This window comes from Diceros bicornis, chromosome 6 (assembly GCF_020826845.1).
Source record: "Diceros bicornis minor isolate mBicDic1 chromosome 6, mDicBic1.mat.cur, whole genome shotgun sequence".
NCBI classification, from domain to species: Eukaryota; Metazoa; Chordata; class Mammalia; order Perissodactyla; family Rhinocerotidae; genus Diceros; species Diceros bicornis.
Window position 1 is genome coordinate 67,524,282 of NC_080745.1, and position 24,904 is coordinate 67,549,185.

A 24,904-nucleotide genomic window follows, 5' to 3' on the forward strand; every position below is an offset into this window, starting at 1 on the left:
CATTCTCCAGAGTTGGGATGAATTAAGAACTCTTGAAGAATGTATTTGGTTCTCAGTGTTTCAAAGGCAGCACTAATTATTTTGCAAACAATAGCTGTTTTTTTCTGCAACCCATTTTCCTAGATTTTACTAACTTTTTATATCTGGCACAGTCCAACTTCAAACCACCATGCCTAAAGCTGGATGTTTGGGAGCTGGGGGTAGAGTGACGGCCAGTTTGAGGGCCCAGTTAGAATCTGCACACCCATACAGCCTCCCCAACTTTTAAGAGTTCTTACCAGGGAGTTGTTTGTTAATGGGGAAGGAGACATAGAGTAATGAAACCTTTCTCTCAACTAAGCAGGGGGCAGAACTGTACCTGGCAGTGTTTGGACTCTTTTTGCTCCCTGGAGAGGTCTTTCCCCTCCAATGAATTTACCAGACAGGCAGCAGCTGAGGGAGGTTTCTCATGGTACCTGGAGGCAGAGCCCAGAGGAAGAGGGAAGGGAATGGAAAGTGAGCATTCAGGCCTCACCTGGAATGGCCTGCCTTCAGACCCCAGGTGGCCCCTCTGCTGTGTGGTTTGGGTGGGTGTCCCAGGGATTAGCATCCTAATATCCTGGTAGGGACACGTCAGGGATCCAGAGAGAGGAAGGGACAGGGAGCCAGCTCCTCTAACCTCTCGACTGAACAGCTGGGCCTCTGACCGAGGCATTAGCATTTGAAAACCCCTCTGAAGGGGCTGAGAGCTTCCTGGGATGGGCGCTGGGGCCTGAGTGCTGAGACCTGCGGTGGCTCCACACAGAATGGGGCCGAGCATCCAGGGCATAAAGACCAGACCAGACTTGAGAATGAGCCCATTGTGGCTTTGTCCTAGGCTTGAAAACTGTGACCAAGGCTCTTTCTTTGTTAAGAAAGACTGATTCTCGGCCACAGCAGAGCTAATAAGTCCGGTTCCCCCACCAGGCAGGGCTGGGGAAGAAAGACCCTGCCGCAGGCTGGAAGATTGTTAGCATCGTGCTCTCAAAACCTTTCTGTGGGTGGTTATGCCTTCTCCTCCCCCTCCCCTCTTTAACTCCCTCTTGATCACGCACGCTTGGGATGGAGTATGTTGGTCCTGGAGCAGCGACTGGATCTGTCTCCCTTGCCTGCCCTAGAGTCTCCCCTCCCAGCTGCCTAAATTAAGCCCCTTCCCAAATTAAATCTACAAAATACCTTTAGTTCATTCTTATTTAAACAGTTTGGGTTTGCACAAGATTATTTTTAAATCATTGTCAATTCTGGTTAATAAAAGATCATGACTCCAAACCTTTCCAGCCTAAATCCCTGTCAGGTTTGAGGTATATATTTCTACAGACTGGACATCAGCTAGACAGGGGCACTGGAGGGAACTGGCCCAGCTCTTTCTTAAACCATGAGCAATGGTGCCACCTACTGCCACTTACTATTAACTACAGGCTCTGTGGCCGATTCTCTTTTCTGGTAAAGGGACTAGAGTAGCTGTACTGTATTCCAGTACAGGAATAATAACGTGCAGCAGTGGAAAGCACGCTGAGTAGGCACACTGTTTCCTGCTTACAGATGAGGAAGCAAGCTTAGAAATTGTGATTGGGCAAGTTACCCAGGGTCACAACTAGTAAGGGGCAGAGGCAGATAGGAGCGGGGCCTTCCCAACTGCAAAGTTAACCAGCCTGTCAGTGTTTACCAAAGCCAGAGGAGATTTTAGGTGGTAACTGGACAAGACATTAAATAAAATGATTAGTGATGACTCTCTTCCCCTTTCAGTTCTCTAATTCAATCCTGCTGGTTTTGTCAATTTGATATGACTTTTTAAACCTCTAACAGTTCTTTATCCCTTGTTCATTTCAGTTTTTAACAAAGGTAGGTAGGCAACAGTATCAGTTATAAATTAATAATATTTTGTTTTCATTGAATTATTTCGAAGTTATAAAGTTATCTTTCTCTTTATGGTAAGCAACACTGATTTTTTCCCTTTATTTTCCTTATTTAGTATGGTGATATTAAGTTTCCTTTTAAAATAAGTTTAGGTTAAAAAAGTGAGTCAATTTTAGGGGGAAAAATACAGGTGGGTGATGATACAGGTGGCACACAGATATGTCGAAAATCCTGACAGGTATTATGGATGACTCAAAAGTTTGGGAAATGTTGCACTGTGCATTTCTTTTCACTTTCTTGATGGTACTATTTGTAGCACAACAGGTTTTTATTTTAATGAAGTCCAGTTTATCTATCCTTTGTTGCTTGTGCTTTTGGTGTTTGTCTAAAAACTTGCCTAATCCAAGGTCAGAAGATTTACTCTTATGTTTCTTCTAAGAGTTTTAGAGTTTTGACTATTACAGTTAAGTTTGTGATCCATTTTGAATTAATTTTTGCTTACGGTGTAAGGAAGAGATCCAACTTGATTCTTTTGTATGTGACTATCCAGTTCCAGCACCATTTGCTAAAAAGACTATTCTTGCCTATATTGAATTGTCTTGGCACTCTTGTTGAAAATTAATTGGCCATAAATATGAGGGTTTATTTGTGGACTCTAAATTCTGTTAACATTGATCAAAAGTCTATCCTTGTGCCAGTACCACACTGTCTTGGTAACTGTAGCTTTGCAGGAAGTTTTGAAATCGGAAAATTAAGTCTTTCAACTTTGTTGGTCTTTTTCAATATTGTGTTGGCTCTTCTGGGTCCCGTGCATTTTCATATGAATTCTAAGATCAGCTTGTGGATTTCTGCAAAAAAGGCATCTGACATTTTGATAGGGATTGCATTGAATCTGTAGATCAATTTGGGGAATATTGCCACCTTGACAATATTAAGTCTTTTGATCCATGATCATTGGATATCTTTCCATTTATGTAGGTCTTCTCTAATTTCTTTCAACAATGTTTATAGTCTTCAGAGTACAAGTTTTACATTTCTTTTGTTAAATTTATTCCTAAGTATTGTATTCTTTTTTATTCTATTATAAATGGAATTGTTTTCTTAATATCATTTTCAGATTGTTCACTGCTAGTGTATAGAAATACAAGTGGTTTTTGTATATTACAAAACTTGCTAAACTTGTTTATTCGGATAGTTTTTTTAGTGGATTCCTTAGAGTTTCTATGTACAAAATCATGTCATCTGCAAATAGGGATAATTTTATTTACTTTCCAATCTATCTAGATTTGTATTTCTTGCCTAATTGCCCGGGTTAGAACCTCTAATACAATGTTGAATAGAAGTGGTGAGAGTGGGCACCTCTCTCTTGTTCCTGATCTTAGGGGGAATTAATCCTTTCTTTTACCATCAAGTATGATGTTAGCTGTAGGGTTTTTGTAGATGCCCTCTAACAGGTTGAAGACTTTCCCATCTATTCCTAGTTTGAATATTTTTATCATGAAAGAGTACTGGATTTTGCCAAATGATTTTTCTGTGTCTGTTGAGATGATCATGTGTTTTTTTTTTTACATGTATTCTATTGATATATTATATTACATTGATTTTTTTTTAATGTTAAACCAACCTTACATTTCGGGGGTAAATCCCACTTGGTCATTGTGTAAACCCTTTTTATATGTTGCTTTGTTGGTTTGCTAGTATTTTGTTGAGGATTTTTGTGTCTGTACAAATAAGCGATATTGGTCTATGGCTTTATTTTCTTGTAAGGCCTTTGTCTGATTTTGGTATCAGGGTAATATTGACTTCATAAAATGAATTGGGAAGTGGTACCTCTTCTTTTATTTTTTGGAAGAGTTTGTGAAGAATTGGTATTAATTCTTTTCTAAATGTTTGATAGAATTTACCATTGAAGCCATCTGGGCCTGGACTTTTATGTGTGGGAGGGGCTTTTAATTACTAACTCAATCTTTTTACTTGTTGCATTGTTTCTTACTTGTATATCATGCAAGCTGCTTGTAGACACACATTTCTGTAAAAGAAGAGGGAATCTGAGATGAGTGGGCCCAGCAGGAATTGGGAAATTTGGGGGTTTCTGGTTGGCTCTGCCTGGAGCTATGCCTTCTCTCCCCTTTACTAGCCCATATCTCTTAGCGGAAGCAGTCTTCCTTCTCCCTCCTGAGTGAATGCTTTTGAGGTTAGCCTGTCTCTTGGATGTAAAAGTTGGCTGTATAACTTCACCTGACACAGGAAGGAGTTAGGAGTTAGTATTCAAACCAAGACAAGTAAGAGCAGAAGCTTTCTCAGGCCTCCCTGGGAGCCTTCAGGCTGGTGTGTGTGTGTGTGTGTGTGTGTGTGTGTGTGTGTGTGTGTGTGTTCATGTTCTGCCTTGCCTTAAACATTGATAAAAAGGGAAGGGACCTCAGCTGTTGAGATTCTCAGATTGTAAGTGCTAGACCACAATGAACTACCATATAGCCATTTAAAGAATGAGGTAGTTTTCTATGTGCTGATATGAAATGATCTCCAGGATATATAATTAAGTGAAATGTGCAAAACAGTGTGTTGCCATTTATATTAGAAGGAAGAAAATGGAGAGAACCTATAAATGCATATAGGCTGGTACATGCAGAGCACCCAAGATCAGAGTCGGGTCATGGGAGACTTCATGTCATGGGAGTGTTTTTTTCCTTGTGGTTACGCTACCTTAAACACATTTGTTTTTTAAGTAAGAAGCCTGTGTGAAGTACAATGGTGAGGCTGTGAGGTGGCTGTGTTTGCACATTTCTCTTGGGCAGCCTGAGCACAACATCTGTGTCCTCATGGAAACAGCTGCCCCTGCAGACTATCCATCTCTGCTGAGGTGTGTGAGGCACGATCCAGACCTCCATTTACTTGAAGCCTCCAGCATTCCTCAGAAATCCCTGTATTTATCTACCAGTGGGAAACCGGTGACAAATCTCAAAGGCCTTCCAGGGTTAGCAGTTCCCTTTCGAACACTGTTTCAGCAGCACAGAAATCCTGGTCTGTGTTTCCAAGGTGAAGGGCTTTCACTGCCCTCCAGCCTCCCCGAGGACTTCTGACCAGGTGGCCCCTCAGTAAAGCACTTCATTCTTTCTTGGCAGACCTGATCATGGCTGCCTGCCCCCCTCCAAAGAAGGGAAGGTACCAGAAGTCTTTGGACTTACAGGCCAAGTGAGCATCCACACTAGCAGCCTGTCCCTTTCTACTGAAGGCTGGCAGAACTGGCAAGCAGGAACAGTGGGGAAATATCCACACTCTTTGCTACCATTCAAGTGAATGCTTCCCCTCCTTCACAGGGGCTACCTTGGAAGGCTGGTGAGCCTCTCAACCTGGGCTTCTCAGATCTCAGGTCAGGTTCTAGGCCTGGATGCAGGGCCTCAAACGCTGAGGGCCCTCATGTCTCTCCCACAGAGAACACCTTCTGCAGCGGGGACCACGTGTCTTGGCACAGCCCTTTGGATAACAGTGAGTCAAGAATTCAGCACATGCTGCTGACAGAGGATCCGCAGATGCAACCCGTGCAGACACCGTTTGGGGTAGTTAGCTTCCTCCAGGTGAGGCACAGGTTGGACGTGGGCTCGAGCCTTCCCTGTGGAAAAAGTCCTGGGAGACAGGAGGCTTGGGTAGAGGGAGTGAAGGGAATAGGAGATTTCCTTTGATCTTCTTCCATTTTCCCTTCCCTCTGATGGTTTTTCAGGTAGATTCAGATGGTCTGATTTAACCTGCTGAGATGGGAGAAGGGGGAAGGGGAAGGGGAAAAGGGAGGGGAAGGAGAAAGGGCCATTTGGGTAGGAGAGAACAGCTGTAGCTGAGAGGGACAACAGGGAGAGTACTTCTGTGAACCAGTGAAGACGGAGACAGCCACAGGCATAGGAGCTCCCAGCAGGAGGGCAGCTTGGGGCTGGACTTGCCCTTACCAGGAGGGGTGTGCGTCTACCCTGGCTGCAGCTGGGCTTGGAGTGGTCATGATGGGGTCTGTGCAGGTTCAGTTGTTTCTCTTGAGAGTTACTCAAAGGCTCAGCCCCTGATAAGGAAGGGAGCTTCTCTGCAAGCTGCTGGGGCCCTTTGGTCGTTGTTCTGAGCTTGAAGGGTCTTGAAATCTCTTGTTTACATTCCCTGTGGTCCTAGACTGGGCAGGAACATCCCCCTGCACCTCCCCTGCTTCCAGAGACAGGGGCTGGGGCCCCACCCTGAGTTGGCAGGGCCCTGATTTTTCTCCTCTGCAGTCTAGAGCTCAACTTTGTGTCACCCAGACACCTGACCCGTCACAGCAGAGCAAGAGTCAGGCCTCAGTGCCCCATCTGTGGACTCATCCATCTCCTTGCCAGGCAGCTATTCCCTCCTAAGGGAACCATCCCATTTGGGACACACCAGCCTTTGAGAATAGATCCTGCCTGTGGTCCCGCCACTTAAGTGACACTGAGAGAGCCTGGGTGGCTGACCTTCTGGATGGGTGGGAGGAATGGCCATTAATGCACAATGGCATCTTGTCTCCGGGTCTCAGATTGTTGGTGTCTGCACCGAGGAGCTCCATGCAGCTCAGCAGTGGAATGGGCAGGGCATCCTGGAGCTGCTGCGGACAGTGCCCGTGTGAGTATACCCCTGCCCTACGAGGTGGGGGCCTGGCTCCCTAGGACTGGGGGTGAGAGTCCCTCCTTCCCCTCACATGTGGGATCCCCCTTACACTGGTGTTCAGGCGCTGGTTTTTTCACATCAGGGCTTCCTGATGACTCTCGGTGGTGGTTCCTGACTGCTGACCACTCCCCTGTGTTCTAGGCCTGGGACAACAAACAGGGCAGGCTATACGCCCAGCCCTCAGCCCCAGACCCTCAGTTACCATCCTGTCCCCTTTCCTTGTCCACAGCGCTGGCGGCCCCTGGCTGATAACTGACATGAGGAGGGGAGAGACCATATTTGAGATCGATCCACACCTGCAAGTATGTCTTGAGTGAGGAAAACCTTTCTAGCCCACTGTGCCTAGGCCTCTTCCAAATAACACTGGCTTTCATCCTGGGAAAACGGAGGAGCTTTATTTGTGAGTGAGTAGAAATATGGCATGATTTGGAACTTGTCCCCTGAATTCTGCAGAGCACATAAGAGAGCAGAGATTTCAGGCCAGGAAAGCTTGTCTCAGACATATTTATTTTTGCATTTAAAAAGGATTAATTTTATTGTATGCAAATTATACATCAATAAACCTGATTTTAAAAAATCAGATCACCAACAACAAAAGAAAATCAAGATAGTGGATATTGCTTGCCCAGTATTCATCCTCCCACATTCCTTTTCTTAGAAGAACACAGACTTTCTTTCAGGGAGCCACCTCACCGCCACCACCATCCTGTAACAGATAGGAGAATAGATGATATTGACCCCACAGCCCGGCTACAGGGGTGACGCTGATTGGTCTAACGATCCCATCCCCCTTTTAGGTACATTTTTTCATCTTGGGCAGTCAAACACTGGGCTCCTCCCCTGGGTAGGTTGACATTCTTGATATGTAAAAGGAAGTCTTTATATACACATGCCTGCAGTTGCCCACTCACTGTGGCCCACCTGTACAGGATTTCAGTGTCATCTTTGGGTTTTTTTAGAAGCAGCACTCTTTTTGTGTGCAGGTGAATTTTGAAAGCCACGTAGAGCATAACATTCTTTCTTCCAGCTGCTCACAAAGCAGGAACAGCAGACAGCTAATAATGTGGCTGGCATGTGTCTGCCTCCTTCTACTTTCCCCCTGCCAACTGCAGGTCATTGCCATCTCTGAACCTTTTATGCCTCTGTAGAAATCTGGTGGGCTACAGGCAGCTCCCAGGAGTTACGTGTCCTTTAGGAGGAATAAGAGATGGCAGGGGAGAGGTAGCAGGTGGACATGGAGCCAGCAGTCCTTGGGTTCTTGACTGCAGACCTGTGAGTTCTTGGACAGAAACTGTACTCATTCACAGATGATGCTCCTCTATTTTCCTAGTGCATTTAACACTGAAGTTTTCAAATTGCTGCCAGGATCCTGTTACCTCTACTTTAAACTTGGTTTCCTTGTAGCTTCTGCTTATGCAAGAACCAGGAACCACGAAGGCTATGTTTCCATAGCCCTTGTTCTGCAGCCACACTGGGATCCAGCATGGGGCACTGTGGGCTGCTGTTTCGCCCCTGTTGTAAGTGCCAAGTACTAAGAAAGAACCCGATCCTTTGAGCTGATAGGGTAAGAAGCCTGTCCTTTCCCTGCATGCCGAGAACAGTTTCCTCCCTCGTCATCAGCCTCCCCTGAGACCAGCCAGTAGAACCCAGAGCACCTAGTGGTCTTTAAAAGCAAGCAAGGGGCCTTGGTGAGAAAGTTCAGCTTTCTTTCCTGGTGGCTCTGTGCACCAAGTGGGAACTCCTCTACTCTCTCTTGTGCCTTTCTGGGGCCTGCTTGCAGGCTGTTCGTTTTAGAGCAGGCTCCTGTTCCTTTGCTCCCAGTTCCACCACTAGCCAGCTGTATGCCTAAACAAGTCTCTCAACTTCCCTGGATCTTAACTCTTTCTTTTTCACTTATAAAGTAAGTGAGCTGAACTAGTTGAGCCAAGAGTGTCCTTAGCTCTTTGCTTAGGTGAGGGGCCTCAGGGTAGCAGTGGAGAGGGAGAAGCTCAGACTCCACCCCAAGCAAACCAGAGCCCACATGCTCCTGCCTAGAGCACTGCTCCCTGTCATCAGCCTCTCCCTGACTCTGCTCAGAATCCCCAGCTTTGCCCAGGCTGGTGGTAGCACTAGAAAGGAGGGGAGCGTGATTGATGGGAAGGAGGCATCAGGGCAGGGCCACTTGCTGACGGGTCTCAAGAAATAAGGACCTTACGTAAGCTTACCCTATGTTTCCCCAGATAGGCTCCCTAGCCGAGTAGCAGGCTGGTTTGGACCTGTGGAGCCATGGGGAGAAGGTCAGGCAGACAGGGAGGTGCAGACTCTTATGGAGGTGCCCACTCAGGAGCTTTATTTGGCCCACATGGCTGTTTATGAGCAAGGTTGCAAGAGCCTTCCAGATGACCTTTAATCCAGAGCCCATCACAGAAGTAAGTTTTACCAGAAATCCCAGGGATGTTTGGGTACAACTCTTCCTTGAGGCCATTTGGGGAGTGTTTGGACTCAACAGTGCCAAGACCTGCATGAAGGCAGGGCCTCTGGTGGGGTCTGCAGATGGTTACTGCCCTCGAGGCCATTTCAGTCTAAGAAGTAGAAAAGAACCTCCGTCCAAAGTCCTTTGCCAAACAAGTTAGCCATGCAGCTAGCGGAAAGCCTGCCCTTCTGCTCTCTGGTGGCGCTTCACCGCGTGACCACACCCTCTGCTGTTAGAAGAGAGAACTGCAGATGTAGAGTCGGGGGCGGGGTGGGGGGGGGCGGGAATTGGGCTGAGTCCTGCCTTCTCCCGCCTGTGGCAGGCTTCTAGCCTGGCCTCTGTAGCATCGCCTGGCGGGTTCTACCTAGATGATCAGTGAGGAGAGGAAGGCCTGTGACTTTCCTCAGGGAAGTCGTTCCCAGCTCTGCCACATCAGCTCCACGGGCCAGCCTGGGGTGGGCAGAGTCAGGGCTCTGAAACAAGGGTGAAGGTCATTTTACTGGAAAGTTGATGCTAGAGGAGAAGCTTCCTTGGGATTTTCTTTCTTCCCAGCTTACCCTAATTCCTGGTTCCCCTGGAGGAGTCCAGTGGTGGCCGAGACGGTCACTCTAACCAGGTAGAGTAAGATCAGAGATCCTGCTCTTCCAGCACCTGTCCCATGCTCAGCGCTTAACAAGGGCTCAGTAAATACTGGAAGGTGGTGGTGACCTTGGGCCACCGGTTTGCTGAAGGAACTCTGGCTCTTTGGTTCTTTCCAAGCAGGAGAGAGTAGACAAAGGCATCGAGATGGACGGCTCCAATCTGAGCGGTGTCAGTGCCAAGTGTGCCTGGGATGACCTGAGTCGGCCCCCTGAGGATGACGAGGACAGCCGGAGCATCTGCATTGGCACGCAGCCCCGGCGGCTTTCTGGCAAAGGTAGGAGCTGTCCCCTTCCCTTTCCCTAGGCCTGGTTTTCGGGTTCTCTAGGATGGGTCACTAACAAAAACAGCCCATTCAATAGGTTATTTCCTGGCAGGATTTAAACAGCAAGTGAAGTCTCCCAGCAGGGTGGAATTAAGGGAGCTCTATTGACCCATTTCTCCCGTGTTTCCTCTGTGTATTTCAAATGCACCACCAGGAGAGGCATTGTGTTTTAGGTTTGCCCCTTGCAATCTGAGGTCACAGAGGTGAGTGGAAGCCATAAAACAGTTACAGGAAAAGGCCATAGTCCACCCAAGTGCAAGAGAACAAGCGTCGGCCACCCACGGAATTGACACAGGGCCCAGCTCTAGCCTGAAAGCCATGCCAGACCCGAGGATCACTCTGGCCTCAGGCCTTTCCAGGCCTTAGACAAGAGAGGCCTGAGCGTAAGGCCAGTTTGCAAACTTCCCCACCCCACTGTCCGGCAGATACAGTGTAAGGGGCCATAGGCAGGGTACCTTATCCTCTGCATTCTGGGTGGGGCCTTGGGGAAGGAGGGTATGGCTCTCTTGTTGGAAGCTCACCATGCTGGTCTTGGCCAAAGAAAAACAAAGGGCATCCCTAACTAACTCCAACAGAAAAGCATCCATTTACATATACATGTGTTTACAGCTTCTTTTTGTACTTCCTTTCTTTATTTCTCTACCTTCTCTTATTTTTTGAAGAATAAGATACCTACAGTCCTGAATAAAATACCTCACATGTGATAGCATTTATAAAAGCTTTTCTTTTTCCGTAAAGAACAACTTAAACCCCTAGTGCAAATATCTGACCCCTTTCTTTCCTTCATGCTTGTTTTAATGGTGTGCCAAACCCATGGGAGGTTCTGAGAGAAAGTATACAGTTAATAGAATCATTCAGTTGCTTTTGACAAAAGAGGTAATTTAAGGAGGGATTCATAGTTTCGTCCAAAATTTGAACCATTATTGGCTATTTTTTAAAAATTATAAAGGTAATCCATGCCACTGTAACAAGTCAAACAGTTAGAAAAGTTAATAATCACCTCCATCATCTACCCTAAGCCCACCCTTTGAGCAACCACCGTTAGTTTGCTTTTTTGTATGTGTTTGTGGTTTATGGAAGTAAATCTTAGACCAAAATCTCAATATAGGGGACCAGACTAGTAAGCTTCACCCCAAAGACCAGCAAAGCACCTCACAAAGAAATAATCCCTCCAAGGGACTCCTCTCTCACCTCCTGGCCCCTGGCAGACCCATGGAGAGGCAGGGTTCCCTGGGATAGGACCAAGGTGGGGAGACGACCTCAGCATCTCACTGACCCAGCCCAAGGGGAAGAGTTGACAGAGACAGATACCAGCTGACCACTTGTGTAAGAGGCATCTGCGCATTCCTGGCAGGGCACGTGCAGCCCCTAATGGCATCCATAAGAATCCCCGGGTGGTCTTGGGCAGTGGCAAAGGCCTTGTCACTCACTGTCTGGAGCTATGTTAAGGGTAAATCTAGGACCTGTGATGAGGAAGGGAAAGGACAGTGGAGAAGAGCCCTGCTTTGGAGGGTGCCCTTCTGAAGTCTGGAGGCCACGCTTTGTGTTCTACAAGAATGGCACTCTTCAGACCAAAAATTTCTTGAGAGCGAAGTGTCTCATCTGCCCTGTGTCCTCCCTCTGCGTTCACTCAGATCGCACAGCTGATGCCTTAAGCGGCCTCAGGACCAGCCTTCATGGGGGCCTTGCCCCAGCACATCTGCAGAGCCAGGGTCCAAGGGCAGAGTTGGGGGATGCTGGGAGCCCCAAGGGCCATCATGCAACTTAGTGGTGTTGTTTCAGACACAGAGCAGATCCGGGAGACCCTGAGGAGAGGACTCGAGATCAACAGCAAACCTGTCCTTCCGCCAATCAACCCTCAGCGGCAGAATGGCCTCACCCACGACCGGGCCCCGTAAGTTTCCCGCCCGTAGAGGGGGTTAGTACTGCTTCCTGACAGCGGTGTCCCGGATCCGGGACGAGGGGGCAGTTTTGTTCTAAAGGGCTTGCATGAGAGAGAACAATGCCCCTAGCCCTTGCTGGATGGGCCCAGGGTCTCTGGAGCACACAGATCTGTGGGTCATAGGAAGAGGCCTCAGAGGGGACCCAGCGGACCAGGAATATAAACATCAGTAAATATTTACATGGGCTGTGTGAGCAGACAGGAGGCCAGGTTGGGGCAAAATCTGACTTGGGGCCTCCCAGCCTTGTGGGAGCCCATTGTGCTGAGCACAGTTCCCCTCCTTATCTCGGCCTCGGCCAGAGTTGCCCTTCCTTCCTTCCTGGAGCCTGGTCTCCGGCTGATAGCTGCAACCCCAGGGGCCTCCCTGTCTGGCCAGCCTCATACTGGACGCCTGCTGCTAAGGCCCTTCTTCCTGCCTCCCTTCCATGGGGCCTAGGGAAGGGAAGGGAAGTCCTTTGCAGGCCTCTGCTGCCTGTGCAGGGGCCCTTATAGCCCTTGGGAGAGACTGTGGCCACCCCAGAGGTCAGATCCGCTTCCTGCTGACCTCTCTTCCTCTCTGATAGGGGACAAATGGTGGGCAGGGCTGGAGCTGGGCACCCCTTCTGCCTTTAGTCCCTGGGCAGCTCTAGGGAGTAGCTGCTGGCAGAGGATGCCTGGGAGCTGGCAGCCCAGAGCAGGAACCTTGCCTGCCAGGGAGGAAGTTGCTGTGCCCTCGGCTAAAAGGGAGGCAGACCACTCCTGCAAGACCAGGGTGATCCATCCTTCTTCTAAGAAGTCTTTATTACACACTTGCTCTGTGGCAAGCTTAGGGCCAGGCGGCCACCTGTGGTGTACGCTCTTTTAGGGGTTCGTGAGCTGAAACAGTGAATGAATTAATTAATTGGCATGAGTCTGGCTGTAGATACAATTTGTTAGAAATAGCTTCTTCTTTGAATTCTAGCTCCAATTGCTCACCCATGATCCCCAGAAGTGGTAGTGATTTAATGCACTCCAGAAAAGACAAGACAGCATGATCTGGAGTAGTTAGGGAGGGCTTCTTGGAGGAGGAAGAACCTGAGATGGACCTTGAAGGCACCCTAGAATATTAACAAGCAAGGGAAGGAGCTGACCGGGATGAAACAGGGGCGTCCTGGTTGGGTAAAGTTGAGGCTGCAACCTGGGAGCAGATTGTGGAGAAGGGAGAATTATTCCGGCTGCCCAAGATGGCTCCCTAGAGAATCTGCTATCAGAAGCCATGAGAGTTGAGCTCTTTGGCAAGAGCCTAGAGAAACCTCCATGGCCATCTTCGAGCAGCTTTCAACTCAAACAATGGGGTTTCTCCAGCCAGCTGCCTTGAAGTAGATGGCTTAAGGCACCATGATCTTGCCCTGGCAGCAGCAGATGGCCAGGCTGGGTCATGGGGCGTCTGGAAACTCTCCACCTGTGACTCTGGACCCTGTCCCAAGGCCACACTCCTTCCCATGCCCTGAGCTTGGCTTCTTCTTCTGGGCCCCATTGGTACTGGTAGAAGGCCGGGAGGTACTTGAAGGCTTAAAGGCTCAAGCAGATTGCCCTATAACTTATAGACAGTTTCAGTCCAGATGGTCCTCCCACCTCTGGAAGCTCCAGGTTTCTGGGCAGAAGGGCAGGGGCTCCTGCGGAGACACACCTCACTTGCCAGCACTCTTGTATATCTGGGAAGGGCCTGAGGTCTCACCCACTGTCTTGGGCATACTTCTAGCTGCTACACCTCCCAGACATTGTAAGGGTGCACAAGGCTCTGGGTTCCTGGATGCACACATACAGCCCAGACTCAGCCTACCCTCTAACTGGGCAGTGGGGCATCAGATCTGGTCCACGAGCTATCTTTAGTCACAAGGCAGAGGCTGCAGCCTCCACCCTTTGGCCTGAGTTGGCTGAGCTACAGATAGATAGGTGGGAATAGATCAGAGCTGCCAGCCCTCCCGGGTCGTCTCCCCTCCCTGCAGCTCAAGTACCCAGTCACGTCTCCAAGGTGCCAGAATCTGCAGTCTAGGGGGAATCAGAATGTCTCCTCTGAGGTGCTCGGTGCTGGTTAGCAATTGGTTGAGAAATGGTTCCTCCCCCTTTGCCCAGAACATTTTCCAACACACCCCTCAAGTCTCAAGACTCCAGCTCCCTGTTATCTCAGGATCGATGACGATGGACTCAGTTCAGATTAGCAAGCACAATTGTAATATCTGTGCTGCCCACTCTGGGACCTGACCCCATTTCAGATAAACCACATGGATTGCGACTAAGAAAGCCGACCCAAAATGTGCTGTCATCTGTGTTTGCTCTCTCCCTATCAGGGAGCATCCAGCGCGGGCCTTATTATGTCTTTGTGTCTGATTTTCCTTTAGTCAGGCTTTCTGGGCTGGGGCGCTCTGATGCATGGGTCTTCTTGGGTCCAAACGTGGTCTGAGGAGGCTATGGAGATAGACCAGAGGTTCAGAAGGGCTGATGGAACCTGGGCATTAGAACTGGGCTCTGGCCTAGTTGGGAGAGTCAGGCACTTGCTCTTTTCACAACTCAACAGCAACTAACACTTATATGGTGCTTAACATGTGCCAGGGAATGTTCCAGGTACTTTATTCCATATTAATTTAATTCATCCTCATGGTCGCTCTGTGAATGAATAGATAATCTTATTATCCCCCTTTTATAGATGAGGAAACTGAGGTGCAGAGAGGCTAGAAAGTAACTTGGCCAAGGTTAGAAAAGGGTAGAGCTTAGGGCAGTCCGTCAGCCATTAACCTGGTGTGGTGTTCTTACCCCATTCTCAGGGACCCCATGAGGGACACACTGGACTGTGTGTCTATGTGACTGTGTGTCTCTGAGGTAGTAATAGGCCTCACTGATGGGCCTCATCTAACTAGTTGGAGCATGAATGGAGACCTCTGACATGACACCGAGGACAAGGCTAAAGTCCTATGTTAGAAGCTCACTATGCGTATTTAACTCTAGGGAAGGACATACTGTCAGCCTCAGTGCTTCCAAATCCCAGAGAAAACAAGCTGTTTCATAATTGGCTCATTTATACCAGAATTACTTTTTGACACAAAGCCTTGTTTTCCTCATGTTCAGAAACAAAACGAACCCTATCTCCGGCCCCTCCACCACCTCAGGGCTAGGGGATTTCTTTCTATCTTTCTTGAGGCCTTACTTCCTGCTTCCCAGAAAGGCAGGCCCCGCTGGGTAACCTGCTTCTCTCCCACTCGCCCTTACCAGCCCTCCTCCCACTGCCTTCCTGGAAGGAGAGTCTTTGGCCCTCTTTGGGGCTTCTTCCAGCATTTCACAACCCTTGCATTCCAGCCGTGAAATTTGTATCTGGCTTTTCCCAAGATGATCAGTTGAGAAAAGCCTCCTTCGGCTTGCTGGCGCCTCCCTTCCCACTGCCTGCCTGGGTGAGTTTGGGAAGCATGGGAAGCAATTCCTTTGTGCCACTGGGAGCCTGGCTTAAGGACTGCGCCTGCCAACATTTGTAAGGACCTGGGGTTGGGGGTGGCGGTCACTGGGCATCCTCTCTATCTGAGGTTGCCTGATTAGACATGGACTGTTCTACAGAGGCTGGCCTTTGCTCCCCAGCCTCTCCACAGTGACTTGGAGGCCATGTGTGGTCAGGTGCATCACATGCAAATGTTTGCATTTCTATAAACTATTGCTCTGATGCTGGGAACCTGCATCGGTGTACCAGGACCTCCTCCTCCCTCTGCCAGTGACTCATGGACTCAGCTTGGGGGACCTTGGGGAGCTCTCTGGGTCGCATACCCTCCCAAAGAGGAGCAGGGCTCATGCATGTATGTACACATGTTTGCGGGGAAGGTTCGTGACTGTGGGAGAAGCACTTTTTAGTTGAGGCGCCTTTAAAAAGCAAACTAACCATCATTGCTGAGCCAAGTTTCTCGGTCTTCTGGAATTGCACCAGCACCTATAAGGCTTTTTTTTTTTCTTTTTGCCTTAATTTTCTGGAGAATTAAAGTGTTGTAGCGTGAATTTTCCTATTGTGACATTCTCAGCTGCACCCTCCCCACAACACACACACAAGTAGACACATACATTTCTCTCCACTTTTAGGAATGTCTCTGTTCCCCTCTGTTTGGCCTTTTGGATGAGATGACTTTGCTGCCTCTGTTCCCATCTTGAATAGCTTGTGACCTGGCCAGGGAGTCATCCTTTAGAGAAAATTGTGTTTTGTTTTGCTCAACCTATGAGGCCCATGAAGATTAATTAGAAGAAGAATATTTCTAGTTTGCATCCAGTGAAATGAGTGAAGGAAGGTGAGTTTCCATCTGGGAAAACAGCTGGGCTGTTGCTATGGCTGCTTGCTCCCAGGGCAGTCTTGGGTAACCCTGCTCTAAGGGATCTAGTGCATCAGGGCAGCAGCCAGCCTGGAGCCTGCGTCTGTCACATTGGCTTCCCTCACCACTCCCACGCTGGGGAAGTACGGCTGTTTTCACTGGAGAGAGAACCCAGAGAGAAACAGCTCTGCTCTCAGGGCCCCAGCCAGGCCCCGCAGGGCTGAAGGGAGGAAGGGCCCAGGCCTCTGTAATCCACGTTTGTCTTGCTAAGTGCCTGCCTTTATGTGCGTTTCTCAGAAATACACATTTGAAAGGGCAGGACAAGGGGCTCCACAGCAAGTCCAGCACGGGTGAATTCCTGTTTAAACTCCATTCTCTGCTCCACTTCCCCAAAGAGATGAAGCCGTGGCCATTGTTAACACCCCAGCCTCAGAGTTCATGGCCCACACGTTGAATTCTCAGTCCAAACTGCATCCCCCTTCCTCGAGTTGCACAATCAGGAGTATTTTTATTGCCCATCCTTGATCCTCAGTGTCACCCAACACTTTAGCAGTGAGTCACTTCTCCAGAGAAGGGAAAAGGAAGGCTCAAAGGTGAGAGCTGGAGAGAGGAAATGACTCAACGTCTCAGAAAACAGAAAGCCAAGGGCTCTGGCTAGAGCAGGCTCATTCAGGAAAGCAGGGGTCCTAATCTCCCACCCAAGTCAGAGTGCAGGGCTGGGGATGGAGGGCACTGTTGCCCAGAGGAGTTAAGAGTTGATTAAGGAGTCCACAACCTTAAGGCAAGTTTTCCTCACCCTGTCTTCTTCAGCCACAGTCTGTCCCACTGTTCCATTATTACATTCCATCCTTGGGATGTTCACAGTGAAATGATTGCATTTTATCATTTGGTTATTGGTGTTTACTAATAACCTTTGAGACCTTTTACTCCTTGTATCTTCCCTATGAGAGAATTTGTCAGAATGACCGGGTGATACAGCCTTGTGCTTAACAGTAACTGTGGACTTGAGCCAGTACTCTCACCCCCACCCACACCTTGTTCCAGTCCTGCCCTGAGGGGAGACCTGCAAGTGGTTCTTTCTCTAGAAAGTTCAGAGCTTTCGTCAGCAATCTGAAAGCAAAAGGAATGATCTCCTAGGCTAGGAGCAGAAGCCAGAGGTTGGGCTGGGCTCAGCAGGCCAGACCCACTTCACATCTGAATAGTTGCCAATCCTGATGCCCTGGTTCTCGCTCCCGGGCGTCCCCAAGGAGAAGGCCCCAAGTCATGTGGCCAGTGCAGACGTCACCACTGTCACAGGACTGGGATTGTGGCTAAAAGGAGTCTCAGTGGTTCAGCTCCTCTCCTTTCCACGCCTGCTGCCGTTGATAGAATATGACCAGTTCCTTTGGGCTAAAATGGAAAAATTAAGACTTTTAAATCTGAAGAGACCAGAGTGGAGAGGAAACATGGATAAGGTTCTGTTAGTCTGTAAAGTGTGGGCAGCATGAACAGGGCATGTACTATAAACTGTACAGCACTAGAAATCAGGAGTCTATCTTGACACTGGAAGGAGAAGGTGTTTTTGGATGCTTAAAAAGTCACCTTTTGCAGTGGGAAGTGTAAATAGAGAATGTGTTATAGAGACATGGTAAAGAAGAAATAAACAGAAAAATTTAATCCCTGAATTACCGAGGTGTGCCTCTAAACCATCCCATAAACCACCCCTCAGCGCTCCCAATACAGAAAGAATCCTGGGCTAGACAGGTTCTTGTGGCCGAGCAGGCAGTTTTTATTGAGTATCACCATGTGCCAGGCCCTGTGTTGAGGGCTGCTGTTGTCCCCATTTTACAAATTATAACACGGAGGCTTAGATAAGATTATACAATTTACCTAGGGTCAATAAGCTGGAATAAGTGTCCAAGCCAAGATTTGAACCTTGGGTTATTTGACTCCAGATCCGGCATCTTCACCACTGGGTACTGCCTGTAAAAGAGGATAAAAGTGGAGGAGTTGCCTGCCAATTCACAGGAAAGAATAACTGGAAAGAGGGCCTTGGAAGTCTACATACCAATGCACAGAGTGAAGCTGGTATTTTAGTTTGCCTGGAAACCCAGGAGGGTGGCAGGTCAGAGGGGGCCATTTGGCTGAGAGAAGCATCCTTTTTACAAAATAAAGTGAAATCTGCTAGAGGATATGCTCCATCAAAATGAGTGAGGAAGACATATGGGGCACAGGAAATGGGGTCCAACATGAGAAAGAGGCAAGAGGAATCATCAGGGTTAGAGGGACGAGTGATCCCATGAAGACAGATGTGCACCAATTGGGACTGAAGTAGTTTGGGAGGATCCTCTGAAGAAATGTCTTTAGAAGATAAAATTGATAAATACTTGATGTATTTGTATGTCTTAGGAGAATCTGTAGACCATTGGTAGTTAGTTTAGGGTTGAATTGGTGATAAACACATAGAAAACCAAGACAGTTATTAAATCCAAGGAAAATAGAAAATTACACCAGAAAGGAAAAGTAATCCTAGTATATACTATGTGGCTCAGTTGTAAATAGAATTGGTGTAGGATAAAAATGTAAACACTTAGTACTGATCCAAACAAACTTACGACACAGTTATCCTGGGAAGATGGGAAGGTGGCAGTGTGAGATGGAAGGGAACTGAAAGCTCATCTTCCGTAGTGATAAGTCAATAGGTAAAGCTGAAAAAGGAATACCGGGAAGTAGAAATAAAGTATGTTAGAAATAGTGAGGAAAATACCAAAAGAATCAGCTAACAGAGATGAAAGTGTTGTCTCTAAGGAGTGGGGAGTGGGAAGACTGCTGGCTATTATAATGAACCTTATAGAACTATTTGACTCTTTAAACTTTAAAAAAGAATAGTAAAAAAAGTCAAAGATGGGGCCGGCCCGGTGGCGCAAGCGGTTAAGTGCGCGCGCTCCGCTGCGGCGGCCCGGGGTTCGCTGGTTCGGATCCCGGGCGCGCACCGACGCACTGCTTGGTAGGCCATGCTGTGGCGGCGTCCCATATAAAGTGGAGGAAGATAGGCACCGATGTTAGCCCAGGGCCGTCTTCCTCGGCAAAAAAAGGAGGAGGATTGGCGGATGTTAGCTCAGGGCTGATCTCCTCACAAAAAAAAAAAAAAAAAAAAAAAAAAAAAAAAAAAAAAAAAGTCAAAGAAGTGATATTGTAGGAGCTGTTACAGCTTGCCCTGCCCAGTAAAAAGAAAGGTACACACTCTAGGTAAAAATCACAAAATTGGCACCATGGCAAGCCCTGGTCAGTGCAGAGAAACTGCAGCTACCCCAGCATCAGGCTAAGAGCTGAAGGTGAGCAGGGTGTAACCATCCGACAGGCCTCCTGAGCTCATCTGTCTTGGGGTGAATGAAATGAGGAGGGGCACTCAGCTGTGCACCTAATTCTGAGCAGCAAGGAGGTTGATGGAGTAGGATGAGTAGGAGTAGGGTTGACTGGGCCTTGGGAGAAAGCAGCTTGGACAGAGCAGGGTTCAGGAGGGAAAACCCTGGGCCCTGTCAGAGCAATGCCTCAGCCTTCTGGGAGTTCTGTTGGGTATTAAGTGAAAAGCGGTTCCTGTGGCTAAGGTTTGGAAGATACTGGCTTACACAAAATGAAACTGGTTTGTTTGGCCTCTGTAGTCCTCCTCAGAGTCTTCAAAATGCCAACATTTTGTGAATCTCTAATCTGAGATACAGCGTATTGCATCCAGCCCTTGCCACATCTGCTTTTTTAGAAGCTTCTCTTAAATTAAAATTCCATCAAATACCCTTTGGGAAGCCCTGCCCTGGCTTCTAGGAAGCAGTTCTTTTAAGAGTTCAGGGAAAAAATAGATGTCTTCATGGGCTCAAAACCCCAGAAGGAAGGATCACTCAAAGGGATGGGTGGTTCTTGAGGAGTAATATTGTGGTTACATTTTAGCTAGCATGAGGAAGACCTGGAGGTTTTGTCTCAGCCCTTTATTTGCTCATTGTGTGAATTTGGGCTAGTTATTTAAGTCTGAGTTTCAGTTTCTTCGTCTGTAAAATGGGAAAAATAATATCTATTTATAGGGTTGTTATGGAAATGAAAGGAAGCAAAGTATATAAAGAGTTTAGCATGGGACCTGGCTGGCACCATAATCTGCACTCAATAAAAGGTACCTCTTAATATTGTTATTGTGAATAGTCCCCTGAAAACTAAAAGGAGTGTCATACCTCCACAGACTGGTATAGGCATGTAGAAAATCCTTTATATAACTCAGATTTTTATTTTGAAGAATTTGAACAAAAGCTGGAAGGAGAAGTATGATGTACCAGCACAGACTTTAAGGAACAGGATCAAGAAAAGCTGAAACTCAAGAAGAACTTAGTCTTGCAAAAAAGTGCTATGATCAGCAAAAAGGACTTTATTTTTTGTACTTCTGTTTGGAACAAGAAGAAAACCTATGCCTAATTGTTTGGACAGAGTAGTGTTAATCAGTAGTGAAGAGAAAGTAAAATTTACTTGAGTTCTGTTATGCTTCCATCTCAAAAAGAATGGTTATCAAACTAGGAAGGGTTGCACAGGCATTGATAAGAGGATTGAAGCCATGATTTCAGATCTCCTGGTCCACATGTATTGTTCCCCCAGAATACCAGGAGAATTGGCAGATGAAACTCATGAAGCTGATGTTGGAAATCTTTAAGGGAATGGGAGAGAGGTGTTGGCAGACTGAAAGCACTCAAAAGTTTCAAGATGCAAAGAGCATCTTGTACTTTCTATACTAGTGAGCCTTGTGTCAACTCTAGGGAAAATTCTGGACTAGATTATTCAGCAAGTAGGCCGTGAACACCCTTTAAGGGAAAGAGTGAGCCCTGAGAGTCAACATAGATTTACGAAGAGTCCTCACTGCCTTTTTAGAAATAGTTATGTATTTTTACCTGGTAGACAAAGGAAATGCTGTAGACCTTATATAGGTGGGGTTTAACAGCACGTTTTGAGAATGTTTTCTGACATCATTGTTGGCAAGACAGGGAAATGTCCACAGAGCATCCAGGAGGGTGAGGGGCTTGGTGATGGGATGGTTGGGTTTATTTATAATTGGTTGGATGAGCATACCCAAAGAGTAATGATGTCAGTCTGTCAGCCTGTCTGCCTGGCCCTGTCCTGTTCACTGTTTATTTATTTATTTTTTTGTGAGGAAGATCAGCCCTGTGCTAAAACATCTGTCAATCTTCCTCTTTTTTTGCTGAGGAAGACTGGCCCTGGGCTAACATCCGTGCCCATCTTCCTCCACTTTATGTGGGACGCTGCCACAGCATGGCCTGCCAAGCAGTGCGTCGGTGCACGCCCAGGATCCGAACTGGCGAACCCCAGGCTGCCGCAGCAGAGCCCACGCACTTAAGTGCTTGCGCCACCAGGCCGGCTCCCTTGCTGTTTAATCAAAGCCTGGGATGAGAACATCCATGGCGGGTTTATCAGTTTTGTCAGTCACGTGTAGTCAGGAGGGAATGCCAATATGATGGATGCCAGAGTCAGGTTTCAGAAATATCCAGACTGGTTGAAACACTAGCCAGATAATGCAGAGTTTTGCTCTTAGCTCCAAATAATCCATAGTACATATAAGATGGGGGAGAAGAGGTCTAAACTCAGCCCATGAGAGAAAGCCTGAAGGAGATTTCGTTGACAGAAGGAGGGCAGTATGAGTTGGTAGTGTGAGAGGTTACAAAGAATAGGCAATTTGAAGACAGTTTTAATGGAAATAAAGTATCCCAAACAAGAAAGCTCATAGTCCCTCTGTGATCTGCACTGGTTAGACCACATACCGTATTTATTTCCGCACACAGCACTTTATGACTCTCTGGCTTTGACGAGCTAGAGTGAATCCAAGGGAGAGTGACTTGAATGGGTGGAAGACTTCAGAACCTTGTCTTAAGAATATGGTTGAAAGTTGGGGCCACAAACGTAGTGGTTAAGTGCGCGCGCTCTGTTGCGGTGGCCCAGGGTTCACAGGTTCGGATCCCAGGCACACACTGATGCACCACTTGTCAAGCCATGCTGTGGTGGCGTCCCATATAAAGTGGAGGAAGATGGGCACAGATGTTAGCCCAGGGCCAGTCTTCCTCAGCAAAAAGAGGAGGATTGGCGTGGATGTTAGCTCAGGGCTGATCTTCCTCACAAAAAAAAAAAAGTTGGGGCCACAAATACTGGAGAAGAGAAACTTGCTGGACTGTGAGAGCAGCCTCAGGGATTTGAAAGGCTGTCTTGGAGCCTGGCTTAAACGACTTCTGGGGGACTTGAGGACTAGCAGATGAGAATTGCAGGAAGGCTGATTGTGCTCTGTAGAAGGAAGATGGCCTTGCCAGTGCCTCTCTCAGCAGAACAGAAGCCTCAAGGGTTTTTGTTGGCCTCTGCTCAGGCCTTCCCAGAGCACCACCAATTGACCACGGCCCACAGTGTCTGCTCAGGGAGTCAGGAGCCCTTTCAAGCCCCGTCTCAGAAGTCCTCTCTCCCAAGCTCAGTGTAAGGACCGTTGCTCCGTTGCTCGGAAGGGGAACTGACCTGGCCAGAGGCAGTTGGATTCTGGGCCCATGGTAAAGGCAAATAAGTCTCTGTTAAGCTATGGACATTCTTGCAGGAGGAGCAGATAGACTTCTGGAGGCAGCCAGCTGACATCCTGTTAGTGCATTCCAGATATATTTTGAGCACCTACTACATCCCAGGCACTGTTAGGTGCTTCACATGAGTCATCTCATTTAATTCTTATAATGAAAGGGTATTGTTATTTATTCCCATCAAGAGGATGGTGAAGCTTAGAGAGAGATTAAGTCGTTTGCCCAAGGTCATCAGGACTTTGAACCCAGAACTTATGCTGTTAGCCATTCTGCCTCCTGGAACAATAGCTCGTCCTTCATCCCCTAGCCCCGTATCCCTAGCAGTCCCTAGCGGATGTGGGCCCTTCTCCCTTCCAGCCCCCCGAAGCTCTGCCTTCCCTTCCACTGGGAACTCAGGGAGAAAACAGCCCAGCTGAAAAATTAGGCCACGCTGGCGAGCACACTACTTATTTTTTTATGACTAAGATTAAGCTGACAACCATGCAAAACATTGCAAACCTGTGTCGGCTGCAGATTTAATACCTCACCCAGCCCACACAAATAATTCATGCTTCTGCATCGATGTCCAGAAAAAACAAATCAGCAAAAAGCTGGGCTCCTGCGTGTGTGTGGAGCAGCCGCGTTTCCATTGAAGCAGCATGCCGGAAATACCCAGGCTCCGGGACTGCAGATCTAGCATTTTGCAGTTTTTTTTTCTTAAAAGATTAAAGTACGTTTTCAAATGATTGAAGGTTGGTGGGAGGTGTAAATGTGGGCACTTGTCACATTAACTCTTCAGATGATTAAGTTCTTTTCCATTTCTTTAAAGCTGTTTGCAGTGGGGTTTGATGTCCCCGTTCCGGGTGAGTGTGCTGTAGCAGTTACCAAGGTGACTTTAGCTGACTTTCAACAATTTATTTTTCCCTCCAGCTTGAGACGTCTCTAGCCCTGTGTGCTGTTGATTCTTCTCTCCCAGCCTCCACCCCCACCCCCAGTTGCTATTCATCAGCGTTTTCTCCTGTGCCAGAGAGGCGGGGATCCTCTAGCAGGCCCCGCAGGCTCAGCAGCCCCGCCTGGCAGCCAGGCCTCAGGCGGTTCGGAACGTGGTGGGCTGTCTCCCTGAGGACCCCTTGTCAGAAGTGATTGTAAGAGTTACACCCTGGCTCTTCCACTTAAACTCACTCTGTAACCTTAGGCTTGTCACCTCACCTCTGAGCCTCAGTTTCCTCATCTGTAAAAGAATGTTTAACCATAGATGCTGCCTGGGGTGCTTGCTGTGAGTACTCAGCGAGTGCATCTATGGACTCTATACTGGGGAGCAAAGTCAGGGCCTGCCACAGGAGGGTTCTGCTCCTGTCTGGGCCCCGGGCACCCGCCAAGAGGTGGTGCTTGGTGTTGTCCTCCCCCTCGAAAGGGAGGCGTAGCAGCCGAGGTGTAAGAGAAAGAGAGCTGGTCCGAGGTCCTAGGCTTCCACACTGGCCTGCCACAGACCAGCTCTGTGGCCTCAGACGCATTACTGGCTCTCTTTTGTAAAGGAAAGAGGTAGATTAAACAATCTCAGAGTTTCCTTCCAGTCCTGAAATTCCATGACCCTCTTGGCCATAGCGTTTGTCTCCTTCACAGGTCTTGTGAAAGGGTTTGTCAAAGGAGAAGCTAGGGCAAAGGGCGGTTTCAGAATTGGCTTTGAGAAACCAGAGGAAGGGACTGCTTTGTGAGAGAGCAGTTGCATCTGGGTGGATCCACCCAGCTGGTGGGAATGGTCCCCATTACCTCAAGGGCTTTTATAAACCACTGCCTCAGTGGAGCCCTGTGCTGCCTGATGTCACCTTCCATCCTTTTGCCTGCTGACCTCACACCTTCCCTCTGGGGAGGGGCTCTGCCTGTCGAGGTGCCTCATTGGCCACAGGCCCCAGTGCTCAGTCCCCCAGTATGTGAGGAGGTTGTGCCCCCACCGGCTGTCTGTCAAGCCCAGACATCCTAGGTGGCTCCTGCCCCTTGAATGATAAATAACTAGAGCCTCTCACCCAGTATTTTGATGGACACTTGGGGAATTATTCTGAGATTCACAGCCCAAACCAGGATCCGGCCTTTTGAATAGGATCAGTGGGTAACCCTCATTTCCGGCTGAGGCAGATTTGAGAGGTTGTCAGTGGGGGCAGCTGA

At 48.0% G+C, this 24,904-nt stretch overlaps 1 protein-coding gene across 2 annotated transcripts in view; it reads left to right on the forward strand.

Annotated features, from left to right (window-relative positions):
- The window catches only part of SUFU (SUFU negative regulator of hedgehog signaling), a 101,150-nt gene that overhangs the window by 60,370 nt on the left and 15,876 nt on the right, over positions 1 to 24,904 (forward strand). The window contains exons 4-8 of one of the 2 annotated variants that reach the window (XM_058543883.1): positions 5,308 to 5,450; positions 6,401 to 6,486; positions 6,761 to 6,833; positions 9,743 to 9,899; positions 11,730 to 11,841. In XM_058543883.1, coding sequence (XP_058399866.1) covers positions 5,308 to 5,450; positions 6,401 to 6,486; positions 6,761 to 6,833; positions 9,743 to 9,899; positions 11,730 to 11,841 — 571 coding nt within the window. The remainder of the gene's footprint in view (positions 1 to 5,307; positions 5,451 to 6,400; positions 6,487 to 6,760; positions 6,834 to 9,742; positions 9,900 to 11,729; positions 11,842 to 24,904) is intronic. The other variant, XM_058543884.1, reaches the window with a different exon arrangement.